Here is a 24,532-nt window from a genome sequence, read left to right as displayed (position 1 = left end):
GACTCATTCATCATATAATTCATTCATTCAGAATCTACTGAGTGAATTTTCAGTTTTACAAGGGAGTCTTTGTATTTAGAATTTGTATAAATTCAGTATGATTTTAATTAGATTTAATGGTAGAAATGCTTATAAAAAGGCTAGATCCAGTTATTATGTTTTACTCAGAATAATGAGAAATTAAAAACATTTATGTTAATTCATGGCCAATTTGAATAAAACTTTGCTTTCTATAAAGTGAGATGAGAGGTTCAATCTCCATCAAAGGGCACCCCAGGCTGGGATGATGTGAACCTGTGAATTGGCGCAATGTTTCAAATAAAGTTTTGTTATATGGATGTCCTCTTTGGCTAAAGAATAGAGAGAGGCTAATTTCCTCATCTGGAACATTACACATTGATAAATTCAAGCCCTATTTATTGTGAAAGCTGTTTGTTACCAAGATCTACCTTAACGGTAAGTGTTCTCTAAGCCTTTTATTTAGAAATGAAAAGGATGAAAATTCAAACAAGTCTCCTCTACTGATAGTCGTTAATTACAGAGTAGTTAAGTTCAAACAAACCAATGAACCAAAGTGTAAATAGAACCTTTATATTAGTCCCTTCTTACACTGCTGTAAAGAACTACCTGAGACTGGGTAATTTATAAGGAAAAGAGGTTTAATTGACACACAGTTCCACAGGTTGTACCAGAAGCATGGCTGAGGGAGGGGGTCTAAGGAAACTTACAGTCATGGTGGAAGGTGAAGGGGAAGCAAGTAAGTCTTACGATGGCATAGCAGGAGAGAGAGAGAGAGAAAGAGAGAAAGAGAGAGAGAGAAGTGCCATACACTTTTAAATCATCAGCCCTCGTAAGAACTCACTATCATGAGAACAACATGGGGGAAATCTGTCCCCATGATCCAGTCACCTCCCACTAGGTCCCTCCCCTGACACTAGGGATTACAATTCAGCATGAGATTTGGGTGGGGACACAGAGCCAAACCATAACGTTCCACCCCAGCCCCTCCCAAATCTCATGTTCTTCTCACATTTCAAAACCAATCATACCTTCCAACAGCCCCCCAGAGTCTTAACTCATTCCAATGTTAAATGTCCAAGTTCAGAGTCTCATCTGAGACAAGGCAAGTCCCTTCTACCTATGAGTCTGTAAAATAATAAACAAGTTAGTTACTTCTAAGATACAGTGCGGGCACAGACAGTGGGTAAATGCTTCCATTTCAAAAGGGATACATTGGCCAAAACAAAGAGGCTATAAGGCCCCATGCAAGTCCGAAGCCCAGCAGGGCAGTCGCTAAATCTTAAAACTCTGAAATAATTGCCTTTGACTCCATGTCTCACATCCAAGACACACTGATGCAGGGAGTGGGCTCCCATAGCCTTGGGTACCTCTACCCCTATAGCTCTGCAGGGTACAGCCTCTGTGACTGCTTTCTTGGGCTGGCATCAAGTGCCTGTGGTTCTTCTAGGTGCATGGTGCAAGCTGTTGATGGATCTACCATTCCGAGGTCTGGAGGGCAGTGACCCTCTTCTCACAGCTCCCTGAGGCAGTGCCCCAGTGGGGACTATGTGTAGAAACACTAACGCAACATTTCCCCTGTGCCCTCATAGAGGTTCTCCATGAGGAGTCTTCCCCTGTAGCAGATTTTTGCCTGGATATCCAGGTGTTTCCATACATCGTCTGAAATCTAGGCGGAGGTTCCCAAGCTTCAGCTTTTACCTTCTGCATACATGTGGGCCCAATACCACATGGAAGCCACCAAGGCTTGGGGCTTGCACCCTCTGAAATAAGAGTTTGAGCGGTACCTTGGCCCTTTTTAGCCATGGTTGTAGCTACAGCAAATGGGACACTGGGTGCCATGTCCTGAGGCTGCACAGAACAGTGGGTACCGGGCCTGGCCCAAGAAACCATTTTTTTCTTCTAGGCGTCTGGACCTATGATGGGAGGGGCTGCTGTGAAGGTCTCTAAAATGCCTTTAAGGCATTTCCACTCACCTCCTCTTATGCAAAGTTCTGCAGCAGGCTTGAATTTCTCCAAAGAAAATGGGTTTTTGTTTTCTACTACATGGTCAGGCTGCAAATTTTTCAAACATTTACACTCTGCTTCTCTTTCAAATATAAGTTACAATTTCAGACCATCTCTTTGTTCTCTCTTATGAACACATACTTTTAAAAGCAGCCAGGCCATATCTTGAATGCTTTGCTTAGAAATTTCTTCTGCCAGATACCCTAAATCATCTCTCTCAAGTTCAACGTTCCACAGATCTCTAGAGCAGGGCATAATGCCTCCAGCCTCTTTGCTAAAGCATAGCAAGAGTGATCTTTACTCCAGTTGCCAATAAGTTCCTCATTTCCATTTCAGATCACTTCAGCCTGGACTTCATTGTCCATGTCACTGTCAATATTTTGGTTAAAATCATTCAACAGGTCTGTACGAAGTTCCAGACTTTCCCACATCTTCCTCTCTTCTTCTGAGCCTTCCAGACTGTTCCAACCTCTGCCTGTTACCCAGTTCCAAAGGTGTTTCCACATTTTCAGGTATCTTTATAACAGTACTCCACTCCTGGTACCAGTTTTCTATATTAGTTCGTTCTCACACTGCTATAACAAACTATCTGTTACTAGGAAATTTATGAAGAAAAGAGGTTTAATTGACTCACAGTTTCACAGGCTGTACAGGAAGCATGACTTGGAGGCCTTGGGAAACTTATGGCAGAAAGCAAAGGGAAAGCACTCACATCTTACCATGGTGGAGCAGGTGAGAGAGAGTGAGCAAGGGGGGAAGCGACACACACTGTTAAACCATCAGCTCTCATGAGAACTCACTCACTATCATGAGAATAGCATGGGAGAAATCTGCCCCCATGATCCAATCACCTCCCACCAAGACCCTCCCCTAAAACTGGGGATTACAATTCAACATGAGATTTGTGTAGGGACACAGAGCCAAACCATATCAATGCTGGACCAGTGACTGTGAGAGCAGCATGGGGGAAATCTGCCCCATGATTCAGTTGCTTCCCACCAGGTCCCTCCCCCAATACTGGAGATTACAATTCAACATGATACTTGCATGCAGGCACAGAGCCAAACCATGTAAACCTTGGACCATTGACTGTATTGCTCTTGAGCTTTGATCAGTAATTATATAGCTGGGCACACTTTTTGCTTATCTGCATGGCAGTGAGAGAGTCATCCTGCCACATTTTAAAAGAATCTTAGGTGGTAGTGGGAACAAGGTAGTTACATACTCCTGGACCACCTCTTTTTGCCCTCAGCAGGGCTAAAGATTAAATTTAGAAGTAGTCAAATCCAAGCACAGCTAGAGACATCGTAAAGGACATTCCACAGCCATGAAGATGGAGGTTTTTGAGTATCTGTTGAATTCCAATACCCGTTTTAGAACCTCCTTTCCGTTTGTGTGGTTGTTGAAGAATTTACTGCATCAAATTGTAGTCTGGTTCACTTACTCGGGCGCTTTGTGCTGTCTTTTAATTGTAAGCAGACCTGCTAATACCCTATACTATAAGAGCTGTATTGCAGATGGGCTCCATTAACAATGTGAATCAATCAGTGCTTAGGAGAGTCCTCTCTCCCCATGTTTATCCTCGCTTTTTATGTTTTCAGGTAAGTAGAATGCATGAAATCAACTTCAGCTCAACTCTCCAATGCATTAGTAATAAATATAATATATAGCCTTTCTATGGAACCTGAACAGTTTTATTGAGGCACTTTTATATCTATAATCTCATATGGTCCTCGCAGCATAACTACCAAGATGATTATTATTTCTGTGTTCTGGGTGAGGAAATGCAACCAGAGGATGAGTCAAAGGCCCAAACAAGTCAGGTCAGTTTGCTGTAGGTCTTAAGAATTATTAGCCTGACGAAATGATATGTCTGTGGGTTGAATAGGGAAGCTTCTGTCCATTGTAGACACCTTCCTTCTTGATGATAAAGACCTGTGAACTAACTACAGCTGAACTATATGCATTGTATACACACCTCCCTTGTCCTTTCTCTGTGATCTGCTGGTTTTCTCATGTTTTTTTTCTTCCCTAAATGAGTACTCCAGATAAATATTCTTGTTTACACTAGTAGCATTTTTAGAATATTTTGCTTATCTGCTTACCTTTCTTTACTAATTTTGTTTAACTTTTGTTTTCCTCTAGCAGTTTTTCCTTCTTTCTTGTATACTGAACAAAAGTGGTCATGTTTGGTGTTTCCAAATAATATGTCAGACATTTGAACCATTCTAGAAGTAGATTTTCTTTTTTTTTGAAAAATATTTTCTAATATAGAAGTATGATGCTTGAAGAAGTAGGTCTTCAAAATAAGCTGAATTTAATTAGAACTGATTAATACAGCCTTTATTTTTTACTAATTGAAGAAATGATATATACCCAATTTAAACTTTTTTGTCAACATGTGAAATGCAGTATAGCCAGTGTTTCTACACTGACATCATATTTCGGTGCAAAGCAAGGAAATTGGCATTTTAATGATCCAGTATAGCCATTTATTTGTGGGATAAATATGATTGTGCTTCTAGGCTGTATAGAATATCAGAAATTCCTTTGACTTCTGTCTTCTGGACGAAGAATAGTTGGAGGTCAAGTGTCTGGAGGTCTGACAGATTGGCTGTTACCAACTATCTGGAACTGGACAAGTTACTTAGCCTCTCTAAGCTTCCTTATCAATTACATGGACATAATAATAGTGCCCATCCCAGAGGCCGTGGCTGGCCTCCATGGCATCACCCACGTAAAGTGGTTTGCATGGTGTGTGGCATACGGGAAGTACACAGGAAATGTTACCGATTAATGACTGACTAGATTCTTAGGGAATCTAAATTGGGAACTACTCTTTCATGAATAAAGAATTTCTTTTACTAAAAAAGAAAGGAAATTTAAGGGTAATTGTGAGACAGTCATGGCAAGGGATGATTCTCAGGATCTTCCTGGTTGTATGGCTGCAGATGAGCTTGATTGGTCTACCTCAGACAGAAGTGAACACCTAAGAAGGAGAGACTACATTAGGATGCACATGATGTCTCAGAGACTGCAAGCCCTGGACCACATAGAGGCAGTTGTACCGTGGGGAGTAGAGAAGTTTTCCATAAACCTTTGCCTACAATCAGGGCACTCTAGGTCAGGCTTGGAAATTAGGCATTTTAGTGTGTTGTCGAGGTGAACCATTTCCTTCTTGGAGCTAATTGCCAAGATGTGTATGATGTGGCCTCAAATACTTATTCTATAAATAGCATACATTCAGATGATAATTTCCCCAAGAAGTATTCCAATTAGACATCCACCCACCTCTCCTCCCTTTCCCCCAACTCCCCAAACAAAATCAAACCTAAGAAATACTTTCATCTGCCTTTGGTAGTTTTCTGGCTTTGGAATGAAATGTAACGATTATAAAACCATGACAAATAGAATAGGATATAGACCTCCCAACCAGAAGAAATTTAACAGGGTAGAAATATCAGATATAAATTCTGTTTTTATTTGGACACTAAGATAATTGAGTATGTTATGACAAGGAGATAAGATCTTGGTCTTTGCATCTTAACAGTCTTAACCAAGAAGAGTTAATACACTGATTCCCCTCTTCTTATAAGTTATGGCTAAAATTATGAGAGTTAGTAAACTTGATAATTACTGTGGACAGCCCTGTGTGATGTAATGGACTTTCATCTCTGCAGAACGTTTAGACTGTAGTTAGAAGCATTTATCACTGTTGGGCTGCATGAGTACTGTCACTTGTTCCCTTCAGCACCAGTGTGATACTGGGATGATGTCGTCTTATTATTTTTGGCCTTGCAGTTGTGTGTTAAACAGTTTTTGGAAATGGTTAATTATTATTCTTTCCATTTCTAATTAACTATTACTATATCCTTATTTATTATTTTATTTGGGACGTTAATCCTTTTAAGACCTACTAATGCATTTTAGGATTATTACCCAAATAGTATATTTATGAATTGTTTTGTCTGCCATCAGATCTTAAATTTGTTTTTCCATTTAGTTTTTCAGAGTTCTTGGACTTCCCCTGTGTTTTCACACCATAATGTGTTAAACATTTATTAGCTTATTTGTATGAAGCACTTGTTTGTGATGTAATCATTTGAGAATCTTTGTTCTTTCACAGAGAGCATAATCTCTTCCTTGCTACCCAGACCTACATATCCAACTATTTATCCTGTATCTCCACTAGGATGTCTTATAAGCGACTCAAGCTCAACATACCCAAAGTGGAACTCTTGATCGTACTATCTCCTACCCAAGCCTGTCCTTCTCACATCCTTCCCCGTCTGGTTAAATGGAACATCACCTTCCAGTTGCTTAGGCCAGAACTGTTTTCCCTTCTCTTTCTCTTAAGTATCAAGCCAAGCCATCAAGTCTTGTGTTCCCTTCAAAAACTATCTGGAGATCCAACCACTTCTCCTTTGCTGCCAACCTGGTCTAACCCATGATCTCTCACATAAACTGTTATAGTATCTTCTTCCCTTTTCCCTGATTTTGTCCCTCTCTTTTCACTCTGGTTCTCCTGTGTTTCACGCATGTCAGGCAGAGTGATCCTTTAAAATTCTGATTGGATCATTTCATTCTCAGTTGGATCTCCAGGGATTTCCCATCTACTCAGAATGACCTTTTTTTTTTTTTTCACCTCCAATCATAATGTGGTCACTGAAGAAAATTAGGTGACTGTTAGTTGTTATAGTTGGTTGGCAGGAAGTGCTCTTTATGTTTATGTATTTAAACATACCCTAGAAAGACTATTGAGATATAACAAACTGGGCACTTACAATTACTTTTTTAATTTTTGGAGGAACCTCCATTTTCCATGGTGGTTGCATCGTTTTATAATCTCACAGATGGTGCACAAGGGTTCCAGTTCTCCACATCCTTACCAGCACTGGTTTTTATTTTTTGGTATGTATATATTTTTGAGATGGAGTCTCGCTCTGTCACCAGGCTGGAGTACAGTGGCACAATCTTGGCTCACTGCAACCTCCACATCCCAGGTTCAAGTGATTCCCCTGCCTCAGCCTACTGAGTAGCTGGGACTACAGGCATGCAGCACCACACCCAGCTGATTTTTGTATTTTTAGTAGAGATAGGGTTTCATCATATTAGCCAGGATGGTCTTGATCTCTTGACCTTGTGATTTACCCGCCTCAGCCTCCCAAAGTGCTGGGATTAAGGTGTGAGCCACCATGCCCAGCCTCTGTTATTTATTTTTAAAAAGTATTAGCCACTCTAATGAGTACGAAGTGGTGTCTTTGTAGTTTGGTTTGCATTTCCCTTATGATTAGTGATGTCGAACATCTTTTCATGTGTTTATTGGCCATTTGTATATTTTATTTGGAGAAGTGTCTATTCAATTCTTTGCTCATTTTCTAATCCAGTCGTTTGGGGGTTTTTTTGGTTGTTGCTGTTGAGTTGTAGGAGTTTTCTATATACTCTGGATATCAATCCCTTACCAGATATATGATTTACAAGTATTTTCTTCCATTCTATGGGTTGGCTTTTCATTCTGTGAATAGTGTCCTTTGACAAACAAAAGTTTTAAATTTTGATGCAGTATGATTTATCTATTATTTCTTTTGTTGCCTGTGCTTTTGGTGTTATATTCAAGAAATCATTGCCAGATCCTATGTTATGAAGGTTTTCCCCTCTGTTTTCTGCTGAGTTTAGTCATTTTAGCTCTTATGTTTAGGACTTTGATCCATTTTGAGTTAATATTTAAATGGTATAAGGTTAGGGACTAACTTTGTTTTATTTTTTTGTGTGTAGATGTCCAGTTTTCCCAACACCATTTGTTGAAAAGACTGTCCTTTCCTTTTGAATGTTTTCCCAGTTGTTTATGTCTTGTTTAATTTTTTTCATTATTTTTCTTTCCTTTTCCTTCCTTCCTTCCTTCCTTCCTTCCCTCCCTCCCTCCCTCCCTCCCTCCCTCCCTCTGTCTGTCTTTTTTCTTCTTTCCTTTTTTTGAGATGAAGTCTCCCTCTGTTGCCAAGGCTGGAGTGCAGTGGCATGATCTTGTTTCACTGCAGCCTCCGCCTCCCAGGTTCAAGTGATTCTCCTGCCTTAGCCTCCTGAGTAGCTGGGATTACAGGCACCTGCCACCATGCCTGGCTAACTTCTGTACTTTTAGAAGAGATGGGGTTTTGCCATGTTGGTCAGGCTGGTCTTGAACTCCTGACCTTAAGTGATCCACCCACCTTGGCCTCCCAAAGTGTGTGATTATAGGCCTGAGCCACTGAGTCTGATCTGAAGTAGTTTCCTTTTATCTGTTTTTGCATATTTTATCTCACAAGTTCCTTTAAAAGGGAGACCAGACTATGAGTAGAATAATTAATTGGCTGTGCATTAGGTAGCCACTTTAGGGTAAGACACTTACATCTGTAGATTTAAATTTCCCAATTTTAAAAATAAGGAGGTTGTAACCTGCTGACTTCTTTCCCCAAACCTCCCTTGGGTGAGAGTAAAGGGCCAGGTTCTGGAAGTCGAAGAAAAAAAAAGTAAAAAAAAAAAAAAATACTAAGGCGGTTGAATTAGATTTGGGAATCTCAAACTTTAATGTGAGTTGGAACCACCTGGGGAAGTTATTGAAAAGATTTTGTGTTTGTAGGTCTGTATAGAGTCTAGTCGTTTGCATTTTTGTAAGTCTCAGGTAATTTTGATGTGGATGCATTTGTTCTCTAGAACCCCTTATGGCCCTAAAATTCTGTGAAATATCCTTTAATAAGAGGCATTTGGGTATTTATTAGAGGACATGAAATGAGGGTATGGACCATTGAATTAGGGATTGTTTGTTATTCCAAGCCATGTTTGCATTTGTGGACTAGCTGCCTTCTGAGATTTGGGCATGTTGGATGGACAGTAGGAATTATGAAGTTAGGACATTTATTGCTTGAAAATGAAGAGGGTAGCTGGCTTCAGGAGTGGCTGGTGTGAGATGACTCAGGGACAAAAGAGCTTTTGCAAAATAGAAGCAGAGGAGAGGGGCTAAGGAACAGAGGTCAGCAGAGAGGCTGCTGTGGGTATCATACTGCCCCCTTGATTTATCGCTAGGAAATCCCGAAAGTCCTGATTTACCACCAGGAAGTCCAGAAACAAAGACAGTCTGGTCTGGGAGTTCTAAACAGGAGTTCTGGGTGCCTAGAGCAAAGGAATGTTACTGGAGGTGAAAAACTGATGACCAATTTGCATACACATGCACACTTATGCCTGTAAAATTAGTGGTTTGGTTACTCTGGTATGTTTATTTACACGGTCTAAGAATTCAGAGTTCATAAAAATATAAGATGAAAAGTGAAAATTTCTCTCCCAGCACTCTCCAAAGGCTGTTACATTTCTGTTTTTAGTTCTCACAACGTTAAATAATTTATCTGTACCCTATTTTTAGATCCTTCAACCTAAGTACTATCTTTTGTCTGCCTGCTTTGAAAGGCAAAGACTATATTACACTATGGTGTTCTTCCCCTTTTCACCCTCCCATTTTGATTTTTATCCCTTACTTATTTTGAATTTGCTGTGGTCTTAGCAAATTTTACCCATGGAGAGACTGTATTACGTCATTACTTTACCCATGGAGAGACTGTATTATGTCATTTTACATTTAAAAAGGACTTGGAGCAGTGGGATTTAGGGTTAGAATCCTGTGTTCAGTTGTCTTCTGCCTCTGGGGAGAAAAGTAAACTTGGAGACTCAACAGGAACAGCTGGAACCCAAGTACCGCCATTTGAGGATTTGCTGGGAGCTTCTGCTTGGCATACAAAGCCTCAGGAGGTTGATGGTGAGGGATGGAGAGACATTTTGTGGAGAAAAAATTGCATATTTCCTACTCTGTTTTTTTTTTTTTTAAGTTAAGAAGGGACCAAGGGATGAAGGGTCTATACAGGTTTTGTTATGGGTTCATCAGGAAGCCACTGATGGGTTTTAAACAAGGAAATAACATTACCCAATTTATATTTTAATAAGATAATTATGGCAGCTCTCTGGAAGACGGACAAGACGGGCAAGAGTGGCCGTAGGATACCAGTTGGGAGTGGCTTGCATCTGTTCAGACAGTGATGGCATGGACTGCACTGGGTGATGAGCAGAGGAATTGCAGGGAAGCAAGTAGACTTGGGATAAATTTTGGAGGTAGAGACTCCAGATTGCTGCTGGTTTGGAGGTGGGTAGACTAGAAGAGGAGAGGAATTATAGTAGACAGATTCCCTTAAAGATGTCCACATCCTAATCCCCAACACCTATGGATACGTTTTCTTACATGGCAGAAGAGACTTTGTAGCTATGACTAAACTGAGGCTGTTGAGATGGGAGTATATCCTGGATTATCTGGGTGAGCCCAATGTAATCACAGGGGCCCTGATACAGTCAGAGAGAAGGAGATGAGATGTTGGAATCAGAGGTTTGAGTGATGCGAGGAGGAACCCACAAGCCAAGGAATACAGACAGCCTCTAAAAGTGGAAAAGATTAGGAAAGAGGATCTTCCCTAGAACCTCCAGATAGAGCCAGCCCTGCCAACACCTTAACTTTTAAACTCTAGACTTTGATTTTGGACTTTTGACCTCTAAAGTATAAGATAATAATTTGTGTTGTTTTAAGCCCTGACATCCAGGGAAATTTGTTAGGGTAGCAATAGGAAATAATCCAGAAGTGAAAATGACTTTTATGCTTTATCCTGGGTAATAGTGCTACTGTGTCCCAGCATGGGGCCGAAGAGGAAGTTTTAGGAGGCTGACAGGAAACTGAGCCTGTTCAGCTCAGGAGGACTTTTGGTCATCTCTGTGCACATGTTAATGACCTCATTGTCCCTGGGCTCAGGGACAGGTCAGGATGAGATGGAAATGTGGGAGCCTTCACCAGGTAAGTGGAATTTAGAGACCTGGGGGTTTTACCCATGGAGAGACTGTATTACGTGAATTGTGAAAAAACAGCTAATTTCCAACAGATGCCACATAAGACCTATTCCCTCTCATTGCTTGCTGTCTAAATTGTAGTTGTTTTCTTTTGAGTCATCAAATGACATTTCAAAAGATAATATGAAGTTGCCACTTTGGGAGAAAGAAAGCAATATTAAGCAGCTTTTTCAAAGATCAGATTTCTGGACTCTGTAGATAGTTGCAGTATTTCTTCTGTTATTATTTTTTGAAGGATACATATGAGCTTATTTGACAGATTTAAACCTGTAGCTTAATTTGGAGGGAAGGCTTCTATGGCTGTTTATTTTTAAAAATTGAATTCTTTTCAGGGGGATTATATTTAATTGTTGAAAGAACGAAACTCCCTGTTTTCATTTGCATCAGTTGCTTCTTGCTGTTTTGTTTCAAGGGCCTTGGTGACAGCTGAAAATAAACTTTGAAAATAAAGTTGAATTTTGGCTGGGTGCAGGGCTCACACCTGTAATCACAGTACTTTGGGAGGCCAAGGCAGGTGGATCACCTGAGGTCTGGAGTTCAAGACCAGCCTGGCCAACATTTTGAAATCCCATCTCTACTAAAAATACAGAAATTATCCGGGCATGGGGTGTGCCTGAAATCCCAGCTACTTGGGAGGCTGAGGCAGGAGATCACTTGAATCTGGGAGGTGGAGGTTGCAGTGAGCCGAGATTGCGCCACTGTACTTCAGCCTGGGTGACAGAGTGAGACTCTGTATCAAAAAATAATAATAATAAAAAAGAAAATAAAGTTGAATTTTGTGTTGAGGCAACACATCTAGAGGAATCTATACATGCATCTTCTGTCCATACAGAGCCGGGGTTCTCAACCAGTTTGCTCCCTGCTGCTGATGCTCCCCCACAGGACGTTTGGCAGTGTCTGGAGATATTTTTGGTTGTCACAACTGGGCAGTGGGGGCTACTGGAATCTAGTGGGTAGAGGCTAGTGATGCTGCGAAATGTACCACAGAGTACAGGACAGTCCCCCTAAAATCAAAGAAGTATCTAGCCTAAAATGTCAATAGTGTTGAGCTAGAGAAACCCTGAAATTGGATTTGTAAACCTGCAAGTTAGGAATATGGCAATTGTTATCTTTCTGTCACTGAGCACCGTTTCCTACATTACATCTAGTTGCACAGTGAATCAGCCGGCTTAGTCTTTTTCTGCCCTATGTACTACAACATTTTCTTTCTTTGTTTTTCTTAGGGATGGGTTTTTGCTCTTTTACCCAGGCTGGAATGCAGTGGTGTGATCATTGCTCGCTGTAGCCTCAAACTTTTGGGCTCAAGCAGTCCTCCCACCTCAGCCTCCTGTGTAGCTAGGACTATAGGCTCGTACCACCACACCTGGGCATTTTTTCTTCTTCTACTTTTTGTAGGGATGAGGTCTTACTGTGTTGCCCAGGCTGGCCTCAAACTACTTGCCTTAATTCATCCTCTGGCCTCAGCCTCCCAAAGTATTGTGATTACAGGTGTGAGCCACTGCACCTGGGCTACATTCTTGCAGATTCTCTAATTTTTATTTTGTGGGAAATTGGCTAATTTAGTATTCACTGGAATGGGAAGCAGAATGAAAAGAGTTTGCTCGAAGTCTTTATTTAAACGGATTTTAGAATTTTCTTTTTCCCAAGATAAAAGCGTTAAATTTATTATAGTCTTCTACTTTTGGAAAAAATTAATGTACTATAAGTAGCTTTTATACTGAGCTCTTTATCAAGTATTAATAACATTATGTTTCCTCTTATTCTGATGAACTGAATATTGCCCAGTTATTTGCTTATTTCAGGTAATTAAAAACATCATCTGAAATAACTAATTGAAATAATATAAAATTGTAAAAATTGCTTTGTTTCTTTTTTATTCCTTGGCACTATTACAATATTTTGAAGCATTGTGAATTTTTGAAAAATTCAAGAAAAGTTTCCTTGCTGTCATTTGGTGACTTAAAGTAGCAGCACAGAGAACAGAAGTAGGGATGAAGTGATTTATACAATGTTTCAGAATCTTTTTGTTCCTGAATTTCACATTATATGTCTTCTTCTGAGCCCTCCAAACTGTTCCAGCCTCTGCCTGTTACCCAGTTCCATGGCTGCTTCCACATTTTCAGGTATCTTTATAACAATTTCTCACTCTTGGTACCAATTTTCTATATTAGTCCATTCTCACATTGCAATAAAGAAATACCTGAGACTGGTTAATTGATAAAGAAAAGACATTTAATTGGCTCATGGTTCTGCAGGCTGTACAGGAACCATGATAGAAACTGCTTCTGGGGAAGCCTCAGGGAGCTTTTACCCATGGCGGAAGGCAAAGTGGGAGCAGGCGTTCACATGGTCAGAACAGGAGGAAGAGAGAGGGGAGGAGGTGCCACACACTTTTAAACAATCAAATCTCAGGACAACTCACTATGGTGATGACGGCTCCAAGGGGGATAGTGTTAAACTCTGAGAAACCGTCCTCATCAAATCCTCACGATCACCTCCCACTAGACCCCACCTCCAGCGTTGGGGATTACAACTGAACATGAGATTTGGATGGGGACACAGATCCAAACCATATCAATTAGTTTAAAGATTTATTCTTTATATCTAACTGCCTATTCCACAACTCCACTTGGGTATGTAATGTGCTTATCAAACTTAGATTCAGAGTTCTGAATTCCTACCACCACTTCCTTCTCCTGCAGTCTTCCCCATCTTAATAAACTGCTTGCTCCTTCTGGTTACTCAGGCCAGACATTTTAGAGTTTTTTTTCTCCTCTATTTCTTTTATAATCCATGTCTAATCTGTAAGCAAGCCCTATTGACTTTGCCTTCACTATCTCCCCAGAATCTGACCAAGTCCCATCAACACTGTTCCCCAAGTCAAACCCCCATCACTTCCTACCTAGATTATTATTGCAATAGCCTCTTCACTGGCCACTCTGCTTCTCCCTTGCTACCTGACCACTTTAGTGCATTGTCCACACAGTAGCTTCAGGTGAACTTAAAAAAATGGAAACCTGATCATGTCATTCCTTGCCCAAAATCCTCAGCAAATTACTATTTCATTCAGGATAAAAGGCAGAGTTCTTACAGTGGCCCACAAGGGGGTACACAATTGACCACTCATTGGTTCTGTGACTGTTGCCTGCACAACTCCTCTAGTCTCCCTCCACTTGACCTAAACTGGCATTTTTATTGATATTCTTTGAATAGACCAAATGTGCCCCTGCCTCAGGGCTTTTATAACTAGCCGTTCCCTCTACCTGGGATTCTCTTTCCTTAGGCATTTACATCGCTTGCACCTTCACCTCCTAGTCTTTACTCAAATACCACCTCTTCAAAGACTCCTTCTTTGACCATCCCTTTAAAGCTGTCACCTCTCTGTTCTACAAATTCCCTAACTTTTTTTTGACTCTTATCTACTTTAATCTTTTTACTTATATCACTCATCACTATCTAACTTACTTTATATTTACTTTTTGGTCACATTAGCCATCCCCCACAAAACACACACCCTAAAATGTAAACCCTGGAAGACCAGAGCTTCTGCTTGAAATGTGGTAGACACACATGATTATTTGCTTAATGAAGAAATGATTTCATGTGTGATGTGGAAGCCAACAAGGCAATATATAATCCAGGAAATAGTTATATCCCTCAGATATATAATAGATATATTCTGTTTTTATTTTGATATGTCTTCAAGCCTCCATGTAATTTCTAGGTTCACATTTAGAAATAAAAATGAGGTTTCTTTTTCCTGAGATGGAGTCTTGCTCTGTCGCCCAGACTGGAGTATAGTGGTGCAATCTTGGCTTACTGCAACCTCCGCCTCCCAGGGTCGAGCAGTTCTCCTACCTCAGCCCCCGAGTATCTTGGATTACAGGCACGTGTCACCATGCCCAGCTAATTTTTGTATTTTTAGTAGAGATGTGGTTTCACCATGCTGGCCAGGCTGGTCTCAAACTCCTGACCTTGTGATCCACCTGCCTTGGACTCCCAAAGTGCTGGGATTATAGGCGTGAGCTACCGTGCCTGGCCAAAAATGGAGTTGTAATAAGCCTAAAACATTACATGGACGTGGTGAAACCTATCATCTGTGTATGAAAATAGAATATTCTGCATAGTGGTCAATGTTCTAAATGTTTTAAAATTGTGCAAATACAGATTGAGTGGTTAATATTTTCCAGAGCTCTGTGGAAGTTGGATGTTAGAAAACATGAGGTCACATATCAATATTAGCTTTTCTACATCTAGTTTTGGGTAAAGTATGTGTAGCACATATATTTGTTTTGAAAATAAAATTGTGAAACAGGACAATTGTGGGCCTCTGTTGAGAAACAGGCCTTAATCTTGTTACTTAGGAAGGCTACTGGCACCTGCATTTTTGTAAAATGGAGAAATCCATTTTTGGCATGACTCCCAATTTGAAAATTACTCTTTTCATCCAAAGGGGTAGAATGCAACCCATCCATAGTCATAGATAAGATCAGAATTCTGTGCAAAGGACAGAGCCAGACATGGCTGAGGACCAGAGAACACTGACCTTTCCCTAATCTGTAGCTGTAGTTCTCTGTAGATAAAAGGGATCTCTGCCTCAGTAATATGCAACTTGCTGAGGGTAGTCAAGGAAAGCAAAGGCCTCTTAGGAATATCATTGTCAAACAGCTGTATATTTAACATAAACTTTGAGCAATGTTATAAGCAGAGCCTGAAAAATTCTGCAAATGGAAATAACAGCTCTGGTATAGAGATCCCAACACAAATCACTAGGTAGAAATAGTATGAAACCTACCAACAAGGATCAGTGAATCAAGGTATTTCAAGAGAAGAGAGCTCTGGCTTGGACAGGTCTGCTTAGCCTTCTTTGATTACGTGTTTTCAGTAATTTATAAATGAGGGAGAATTGGAGATTAGTATTTGAATCTACTCTATATCATTTATGGTTTGCTAGATATAACAATGCTCAAATGGACTGCATAACTACAGTATGATAATTTTCATGTTGTATTTCAGAATTATGCATTCTTAACTAATTCTTATGTGGTCATCATACGGGCCCAACTTAGAGGAACTTCTATTGCCTTGGATAGATATTTGCATTGACATGAGTCTACTGGGTGGTTATAGTCAAAATTCCAAGGACAGAGTAGGCAGACCAGGGAAGTAGGACTCCTTAAGGAGAGTTGCCTCACATGAGGCTGTTTTTTTCTTTCAGGATAGTATTCACATTATATAAGCAAATTTGAAAAACTATCGTATAATGAGTCACAGACACTAAGCATGGTGCTTGGTGTCTTGCTTTCCAAAACTTATATTTTATTTCCATTCTTTTATTTAAATTATTTAGTGAGTGTTCAATAATTCTGGCTAGAAAGACAAAATATGTTCTTGCTTTATGATACAAGTGTTAGCAGAGAGAGAAACCCTTTTTTGAGTTGTGCAGTTCAGTGATGTAGGAATTGATGAGGAAAAAGAACAAGGTGAATCACACCTCAGCTACTAGATTAATGCATCAAATTAAATGTTACTATTCAGGAAGGCAGCCGAAAGAAACCGCTTCCATGGCAACTGTTGTCATAGTTGTATTTTTACTCATCTTTCAAAAAAATATGAAAGTGAAATAATACTGCTGTAGTGATACTTGTGCTGCTTTACCCATTTTAAATAGCAAGTGCTCCGAAGGTTTGTAATTCAGTCTTTCTTTTTAGTTGGCATTGCCAGTTTAATATCCAGCAAACATTAATCACTAATGGTAAATGTATACAAGACATTTTGTATACATGTCCAAGTATGCTTTGTCAGTGAATTGTATTGTTACAGAGTCCTCCAGGGTTGCTACATAATCACTAAAGAAAATCTTAGTTTGACCTTCCCCCACCCACCATAAGATTAAATGTAGCTTCTCTTCTTTGGCTGGCCATGAAGAATTTTAAAAAGAATAGTGCAGCTAACGTGATTCACTGGAATATAAGTGCCTACATCCTCTTTCTCTTCAGCGTCCATCTTTTGTGTATTTAAGAGTACCTCGGCCGGGCACGGTGGCTCATTCCTGTAATCTCAGTACTTGGGAGGCTGAGGTGGGTGGATCACTTGAGGTCAGGAGTTCAAGACTAGCCTGGCCAATATGGTGAAACCCTGTCTCTACTTAAAAAAAAAATACAAAAATTAGCCAGGAGTGTTGGCGTACACCTGTAGTCCCAGCTACTTGGGAGTCTGAGGCATGAGAATCACTTTTAAACCAGGAGGTGGAGATTGCAGTGCTGAGATTGTGTCACTGCACTCCAGCCTGGATGACAAAGCTAGACTCCATCTCAGAAAAAAAAAAAAAAAAAAAAGAGTACCTCAAACTGAGGTATGTAAGAAAAGGGAGGAAGATGAATTTGGAATCTCTTTAAAATTGATTTATTCAGAAAAGAGTTCTTGTATAATGTTTGGTCAGAAAATAAAATTCACATTAATCCTTGCTTTCCTTTTTTCTGTATCATCAGATTGCATAATTGAATATAGGTTATATTTCTTTTACTGTAGAAATTCCATCTTTTCCAGCTAGGCTGGTACAGAGAACAAAGTCAAACAGTGATTTGCTTCCTTTAGTGGGAGATGTTCATCTGTGGCCTGCGAGAAGAGTGTGTTTGCTGATGTTTGGATCTTGTTTTTGTAATAGCCTTTAAAGGGTATGACTTAAGCTTCCTAATTTAAGGCCAAAAGATAGATTGATTAACAAAATACATTAGCATTTTTGGGTGTGTATGTTTTCCCCCACTTGTTAATCTTGGGAAATGCTTTATTTTATGTTAAATGTCACGTTTAACTCACACCACAATCCACATTGCAGTGTAACACTCCAGAATGGAAGGCATCCTGTGTTTTACTTTAAAAGCATATTTCTTAAGCATTTATTTGTTAGCAAATAATTAGAAACACTTTGTAATTTCATCCTATTAAATCAATCCTAGAAGAGCTGTCTGAATTCTGTCTTTGAATGCGAATAGTCTTTCTCATAAACCATTCTCAGCTCTCTCCAGCCCCCGGCAGACTCACTCCATTAATTTAAATGCACTTGTTGCCCATACTCCAAATTCAGTAATTAATCATGCTTATATTGTATGTGGTATCTTTACAAATAATATTTATGCCAGGTGTGGTGGCTCACATTGTAATCCCAGCACTTTGGGAGGCTAAGATGGGAGAATTGCTTGAGGCGAGGAATTTGAGGCCAGCTGGAGCAATACAGTGAGACCCATCTCTATAATAATGATATAATAACAATAGTAATAGTGATTCTTATTATTTGACATATTCTATTTTTCACTCTTTGCAGTTACTCGTTTTATTTCCTTAACCATATTATAATCTTTTTGATCAAGTGCTAATTCTCAGCTAGGCACAGTGGCTCACACATGTAATCCCAGCACTTTTTGGGAGATCAAAGTAGGTGAATTGCTTGAGCCCAGGAGTTTGTGACCAGCCTGGACAACATGGTGAGATCCTGTCTCTACAAAAAATAAATAAAAATATTAGCTGGGAGTAGTGGCACATACTTGTGGTCCCAGCTATTTGGGAGGCTGAGGTGGGACGATTGCTTCAGCTAGGAGGTCAAGGCTGCAGTGAGTTGTGATAGCACCACTGCATGCCAGCTTGGGCAACAGAGCAAGACCCTGTCTCAAAAAAAAAATATACTAACTCTTCTATATTTTTACATCTGCTCTAGTATCTTACATAAGGTAGGTATTCAATACAAATCTGTTGATGGGTTAGCCCATAATACTATCAATTGGAACATGATAGAAGAAAGCATGATAATATTTTTCTCCTTTGAACTACCTATTTAAATGCCTTATGGCAAGAATGTTCAGCAAATTACTCTAATTTGCAGAACTGCCTTCATGTAACATTTGCAGCTGTTTCACTTCTCAGGAAAATGATTCGTATTATTTTAAAGACATGTCAACTTGAACAATGTCAAAGCATAATACATAATGGTGATTAGCAATAAAAACATAAAATTTACAAATTTTGCAGAGTATAAATGCAGAGTATAAGTGCACATTGGAATTTGCTAGATAGTGGCTATCCTGGGAGGGAACTTTAAGGTGGGGCTGATTGATACCCTTCCAAAATGTTACTATATTCTTTTTTCTGTTTTTCCTACTTTACTGTCTCCTTCCTAAATGATTGAGTTCTTTCAATGTGGCTGAGCTACATTGGTCACATTATTATTATTACTGTTTCCTTTGAGACTGGGTCTTGTTCTGTCACCCAGACTGGAGTGCAGTGGCATAATCTTCGCTCACTGCAGCCCCTCAAACTCCTGGGCTCAGGTGATTCTCCCACCCAAGTCTCATGAGTAGCTGAGACCACAGGTATGTGTCACTGTGCCTGGCTAGTTTTTGTATTTTTTGTAGAGATGGGGTTTCACTATGTTGCCCAGCCTGGCCTCGATCTCCTAGTTTCAAGCAATCCTCCGGCCTTGGCCTCCCAAAGTGTCGGGATTACAGCGTAGCCACCGCTCCCGGCATAAATATGGCACTTTTTGTCATTTAACTAACCAACACTTCATATTTCTTCCTTTAATGTATGACCTTGGACAATAACATTACTTAATCTCTCTGTGCCTTTTTAAAATGTTTCTCTTCTTTATAGAAGTAATAAAAATGCCTGGTCTACCAACTGTATGGGGTGCTGTGTTCTAGATAGACATGATAGTACTTTGAAATGATTAAAATGTAAGAAATACGAGGCACTATTATTTTTATCCTAACACAAGGCTGTGCGATCACCAGTGTGTCAATTTAGAATGAGGGATTAGAACCAAATTACAATTAAAAATGGCTAGTTACCCAAGTTTCTCAATTTCTACTAAATTATGAAATTCAGCCTTATAATATTTTTTAACTCTGGGAAAGTGTTATTTCCCATTTTTCAGTTCTAGTTATGGGTACCACTCTACAGAGCTCACAAATTCTTTCCAAGTAGTGAAGAATACTGTTTGAACACCTATTATGTGTGAAACATAGTTGCATGAAAACGTGTATCCTGCAAATGACTGCTTTTTATTTTTATAATTAGATCCAGTTATTTTTCTTCTGTTTCCATGTCTTTATTAAGTATTCTAGAATATACGTTCCAAGAAAACATAACGGTGTCTCTCGAGCTTATTCAGTGTACCTTACACAGAGTTGAGCATGTATGAGTTTGCTTAATATCATAACATTGCTTGATGATAAGGTACAAACAAGTCCTAACTGAAGAACCCAACAGTCTTCTTAAAGTTATTTAATATTATAACATTAGATGCCTTATACTAGAAAGAAAAAATAAAAACAAAAGCACATTGCTAAGATGTGTAAATTGTTCTCCAATGAAGGAGGTTTGTGTATATAATTGAGTTTAATTGTTTTTGTTTTTAGAGCTCCTGTAATTTCCCTGTGCCAGATTCTGAGTTAAAAGAAAAACACTAAAGTGGTTAGGCAACAGCTGTTCTCAGTCCTTCAGGGTGGTAATTCTGAGCCCAGGGACGTGCTCGTTCTTGTTGTGAAATGATGTTCTTTGGCTGTAAAACCCTGCATTCTTCCACAGTGCTGTTATAGTGAATGTGCTTATAAAAGTAAGGCTGTTTAACAGATATCCCAAAAGAGAAAATAACTAATTATGACCTAATATGTGGTTCATGACCTCTTCTCTGAAGTATTCCTAGGATCTGATTTTGTATTGCTGAACACATTTCTAAGCCTCACTGTATAGTTCCTTTGTAAAATAAGAACAATACTGTAGGTAGTCTTTGTATTTTTAGTGGATTTCATCGATGCTGGTCAATTAATTAACTCCAAAATCTGTTAAATCAGCCAAAAATGATATGGCTGTGTGTTATATGACTTTGTACTTATCCCAGCCATTCTTCCAGCTTTTCTACCATTTGGAAGAAGCAAGCCAATATTTTATATAAAAAAAATTATAGCTAACAATGTGTTTTATAAAATAATAATGATGAGTTTTTTTACATCATTTGAAAACTTTACATCATTTGAAAACGTATTTAAAATGGGCATATATAAAAATGTATGGTATTTTGTTAAAGAAAAAGTGACAAATTGAAATGGTATAACATAGAGTCCAGAAGTTAAACACTATTTTAATTGTGTCTAAGACAGGGCAGAAATAAAAATGATAAGGAAAACTAGCGCTTGTCAAGTATTTATTTTGGTATAGAGAAGAATGTGTACTGGATATACATTTGCAGAATGTATAGCAATGGAAAGAGAAACAGAATGTAAGAAAAGTAACATACATCAATATATTTAAATGACTTAAAGTGGTTGTAAATATATTAGATGAAACTAATTCCATTTGGTACATTCACAAAGAAGATGAATATAGTGAGGAAATCTTTTATAGAAAATGTGCTTCCTCTTAGAATTAAAATAAATTAAAATATTAAACATTCTTACTAATAAATGTAATAAAATCAGTTTTTTTTTCCTACAGATAAGCAGATATGTTGTTGCTGGCATGGTAAATTGATTCAGTTCTAGAGAGAAATCTGTTAAGATGTTTAAATCATGATGATGATAATGATGATGGCATGTGCCAGAAATGGTGTTGAGTGAGTTTGAGGGAACTGTCCTTTAGGAGAAGGCCCATTGATTTGGCCACATGTCCTTGTTTGTGATCATAAATGTCACTGATCATGTCACATGAAGCCTGCCAGTCTCCATCCCACCTTTTCAGATTCATTGTTTAACATTTCATCTGAAAGGCATTTTCCTACAGGCCATATTCATTTTTTAAAAATTTTTGACTTGATTTTTGTAAATGTTTTCCTCCAAGCCCTGAGTGTCTTTTTTTTTCTCCCCAACACGAGATTCTTATTTATCTTTTGCGTTTTTGTTCAAATAGCGCCTTGTCAGTGGATCCTTTCTGCACCCCTCTGCGCCTGGGTGGGTTCAGCCTTGGTCCCTGTGGCCCATTAGACAAGCTGAAGGTGACAGTTCTACTTGCCCCTCTGGAGACCATCACTTCTTTGAGGTGGAAGTTATGTCCCAGCTATCTTTATATGCAAAGTGGACTTAATATGTTTGTATGGAATGATTGAATGCAAAAGCAAAAGAAAAACCCAATTATGATTTGCTAGCTCTTTGATTAAATTCTGTTAAACTGAAGCTAGTCACATTGACTTGGTATAAACCTATTTTAGCAATTATCAAATTGGGTAACTCGTACAATTCTGTAAAATGAAGATACTGCATTTACTACCAGATTACCTTCTTTTGCAACAGAGAGTTGCCAGTGTTCGTACTTGTCTCATTGCTTATTTACTATAAAACAAGACTTTTACTGGGTTACTGTCAAGGTCTTCTTAGTGTTTATAAAGATGTTCAAGGAGGTATATTTATCAGCTCTTTTAGACCAGGGTGCCACTAATAAACTCATCTCTACTATATAGTATTCTTCAGAGAAACCATACTTAAGGATTTATTTTATTTTCGGGAAGTAAATTTTACATACTTAAAGCTTTTTGGATCCAGAGCTGAAAAATCTCTCCTTGTACAAATCATTTATCAATATAAATATCTTTATGCAAAAATTAATGCTTCAAGGTACAGAATGAATTTACATTAAAGATTAGTGGACATTTGTATTGAATAGAGGTTCTACTATGGATAACAGAGACCACACTTAACAGAAGTCTCTCTCTCTCTCTCTCTCATAGTTGTATGGATGCAGGAGGCCCACAAGTATGGTGACCCTGTTTTAGAAGGTTGTTTGGAATTCGACTTGGCCTCCTATGGCATTAAGGATTTAGGAGCCTTCTTTCTCATTGTTTTGCATTTAAAATTTAGGATTTGTTAATTTCCTTTTTACATTTATGGATTGATTGTTATTGAGTGACAATCTGATTTGGCAATGTGCTTGACTGAAAGTAGGAGTCATGGTTTATTTGTAGTGTTTTATAGGTTTGGTATGGCAAAACGGTCTTGACAATGAATATTTGGTGAATTACTTGGAAGGGCAGATATTTTTGGGAAGAGTCATTAATCTAGAACTGTTTGCAAGACCACTGTGATATGTGTTGTGGAGCTCACCACCCAGGGGAGAGATGGGAAAGGAGAGACAGGGAGAAATAAATAAAGTGCTTCTGAAGCCCTGAGCGTGAAGATTGTGTGAAGGAACACTTCATGGAAAGCACTGCAGGTGGGATGCCTTTGAAAGATGGGGAGGGTTTCAATCACCAAAAATATAGGGGAAGGCAAAGAGGAGTAGGGATAGTATTGGGAGAAAGGTGGGAATAGAAAGTACTGGGAGGGGGATGCCTGGGGTGTTCATGCTGATGTCCAGTTACCGTGCATGGAGCACTTCACAGATGATTTGTAGCATATACTGTGCCTTAGGAATGCAGTTCTGGAGGAAGGACGTTTGTGAGTCAAGGAAGGAGGGTGTAGGTGTTTCATTTAGTCTTGTTCTTTTTTTTTTCTTCCTGATAGTGTGACAGAGGAAAGTTTTATGTTAGCTAATACTTTGACAGAACTTCGTTGATTTGTTAATTTGCAGTACTCAAGATGCTTCTGTGAGCTATAATAATCTTTAACACCTAGTAGATAGGATTCATGTTTAAACGGAATTATCTTTGTATTTTGAATTAAGACAAAATAATGACAATGTTTGTAAACATATGACTCTTAAAGGGGGGACATAAGGTTTCAGTATACACAAAAGGCCAGGTTCTAAGTGCTTTCTCAAGTTAGAAAGTTGTACTCTCCCATTTTACTGTCACATTCTACTGATACGTCATTTAGAGAAAGTTTCAGAGAAAGTTCTAATTCCTGCTGAAAAGCAGAGCACTGACACGATTTTTTACTTAGGTGTGCAAAAAAAATTGGTTATCTTTGTGCACAAAACAGACTGAAATCAAGCTTTAATTGGTAAGACTTTTGCATAATTCATGACCGTCACTTTGGAAGTCCAGCAGAATATGCTGTTGGTTTTTATCTTAGTGAGTTCATTTTCAAGGATGGGTTGTCTTACTAGCTCTTTGCTGCCCAAATATTTAGATTTTCCTAGCAAAGCCATGATACTGTACCTAGTCTCCTAAAGAAATGAATTGTTATGTGATAATACATAAGGAAATGAACTGATACATAGAAGTTACTACTCTTAAATATCATTCTTGATAATAATCCATCTTAAAGACAGGAAAAGAAGTTAAGGTTCTTCTGTCTTTTTGAATCCATAGGCTGTCCATCTGGCCCAGGCAAGCTTCCAGATTGAAGCCTTCGGCTCCAAATTCATTCTTGACCTCATACTGAACAAGTGAGTATTTAATCATAATCCTCATAAGAAGTAGGTGCAATAAAGCTTTGTTTTTATAATATTGGTTTAGTCAAAATAATGTCTGTTGTTTAACAACTATTTTCTAGCGTGTTATGTATCATAGAGCACATAAAGTGTAAAAATCTGAATGGTGAATTCTTTTTTTTTTTTTGAAATAAAAGACATTTAACATGTTAAGTATCTCAAACACAGCGCTTATATATTATAAAATGGAATAAATATTTGAAGTAATGCCAGTTAATTAAATGTTAATTATAATCATCAC

The 24,532-nt window shown here is 38.8% G+C and overlaps 1 protein-coding gene across 4 annotated transcripts in view; it reads left to right on the top strand.

The window, feature by feature from the left end:
* Positions 1 to 24,532, top strand: part of ADAM23 (ADAM metallopeptidase domain 23) — a 190,703-nt gene that overhangs the window by 32,100 nt on the left and 134,071 nt on the right. For all 4 annotated transcript variants that reach the window (XM_012446320.2, XM_012446321.2, XM_012446322.2 and 1 more), the window contains exon 3: positions 24,170 to 24,246. In XM_012446320.2, the coding sequence (XP_012301743.1) occupies positions 24,170 to 24,246 (77 nt within the window). The remainder of the gene's footprint in view (positions 1 to 24,169; positions 24,247 to 24,532) is intronic.

The sequence above is a fragment of the Aotus nancymaae genome, unplaced genomic scaffold, assembly GCF_030222135.1.
Source record: "Aotus nancymaae isolate 86718 unplaced genomic scaffold, 86718_ANA_hifiasm-v0.15.2.pri h1tg000008l, whole genome shotgun sequence".
Lineage (NCBI taxonomy): Eukaryota > Metazoa > Chordata > Mammalia > Primates > Aotidae > Aotus > Aotus nancymaae.
This window is presented reverse-complemented; position numbering and strand designations above follow the sequence as displayed.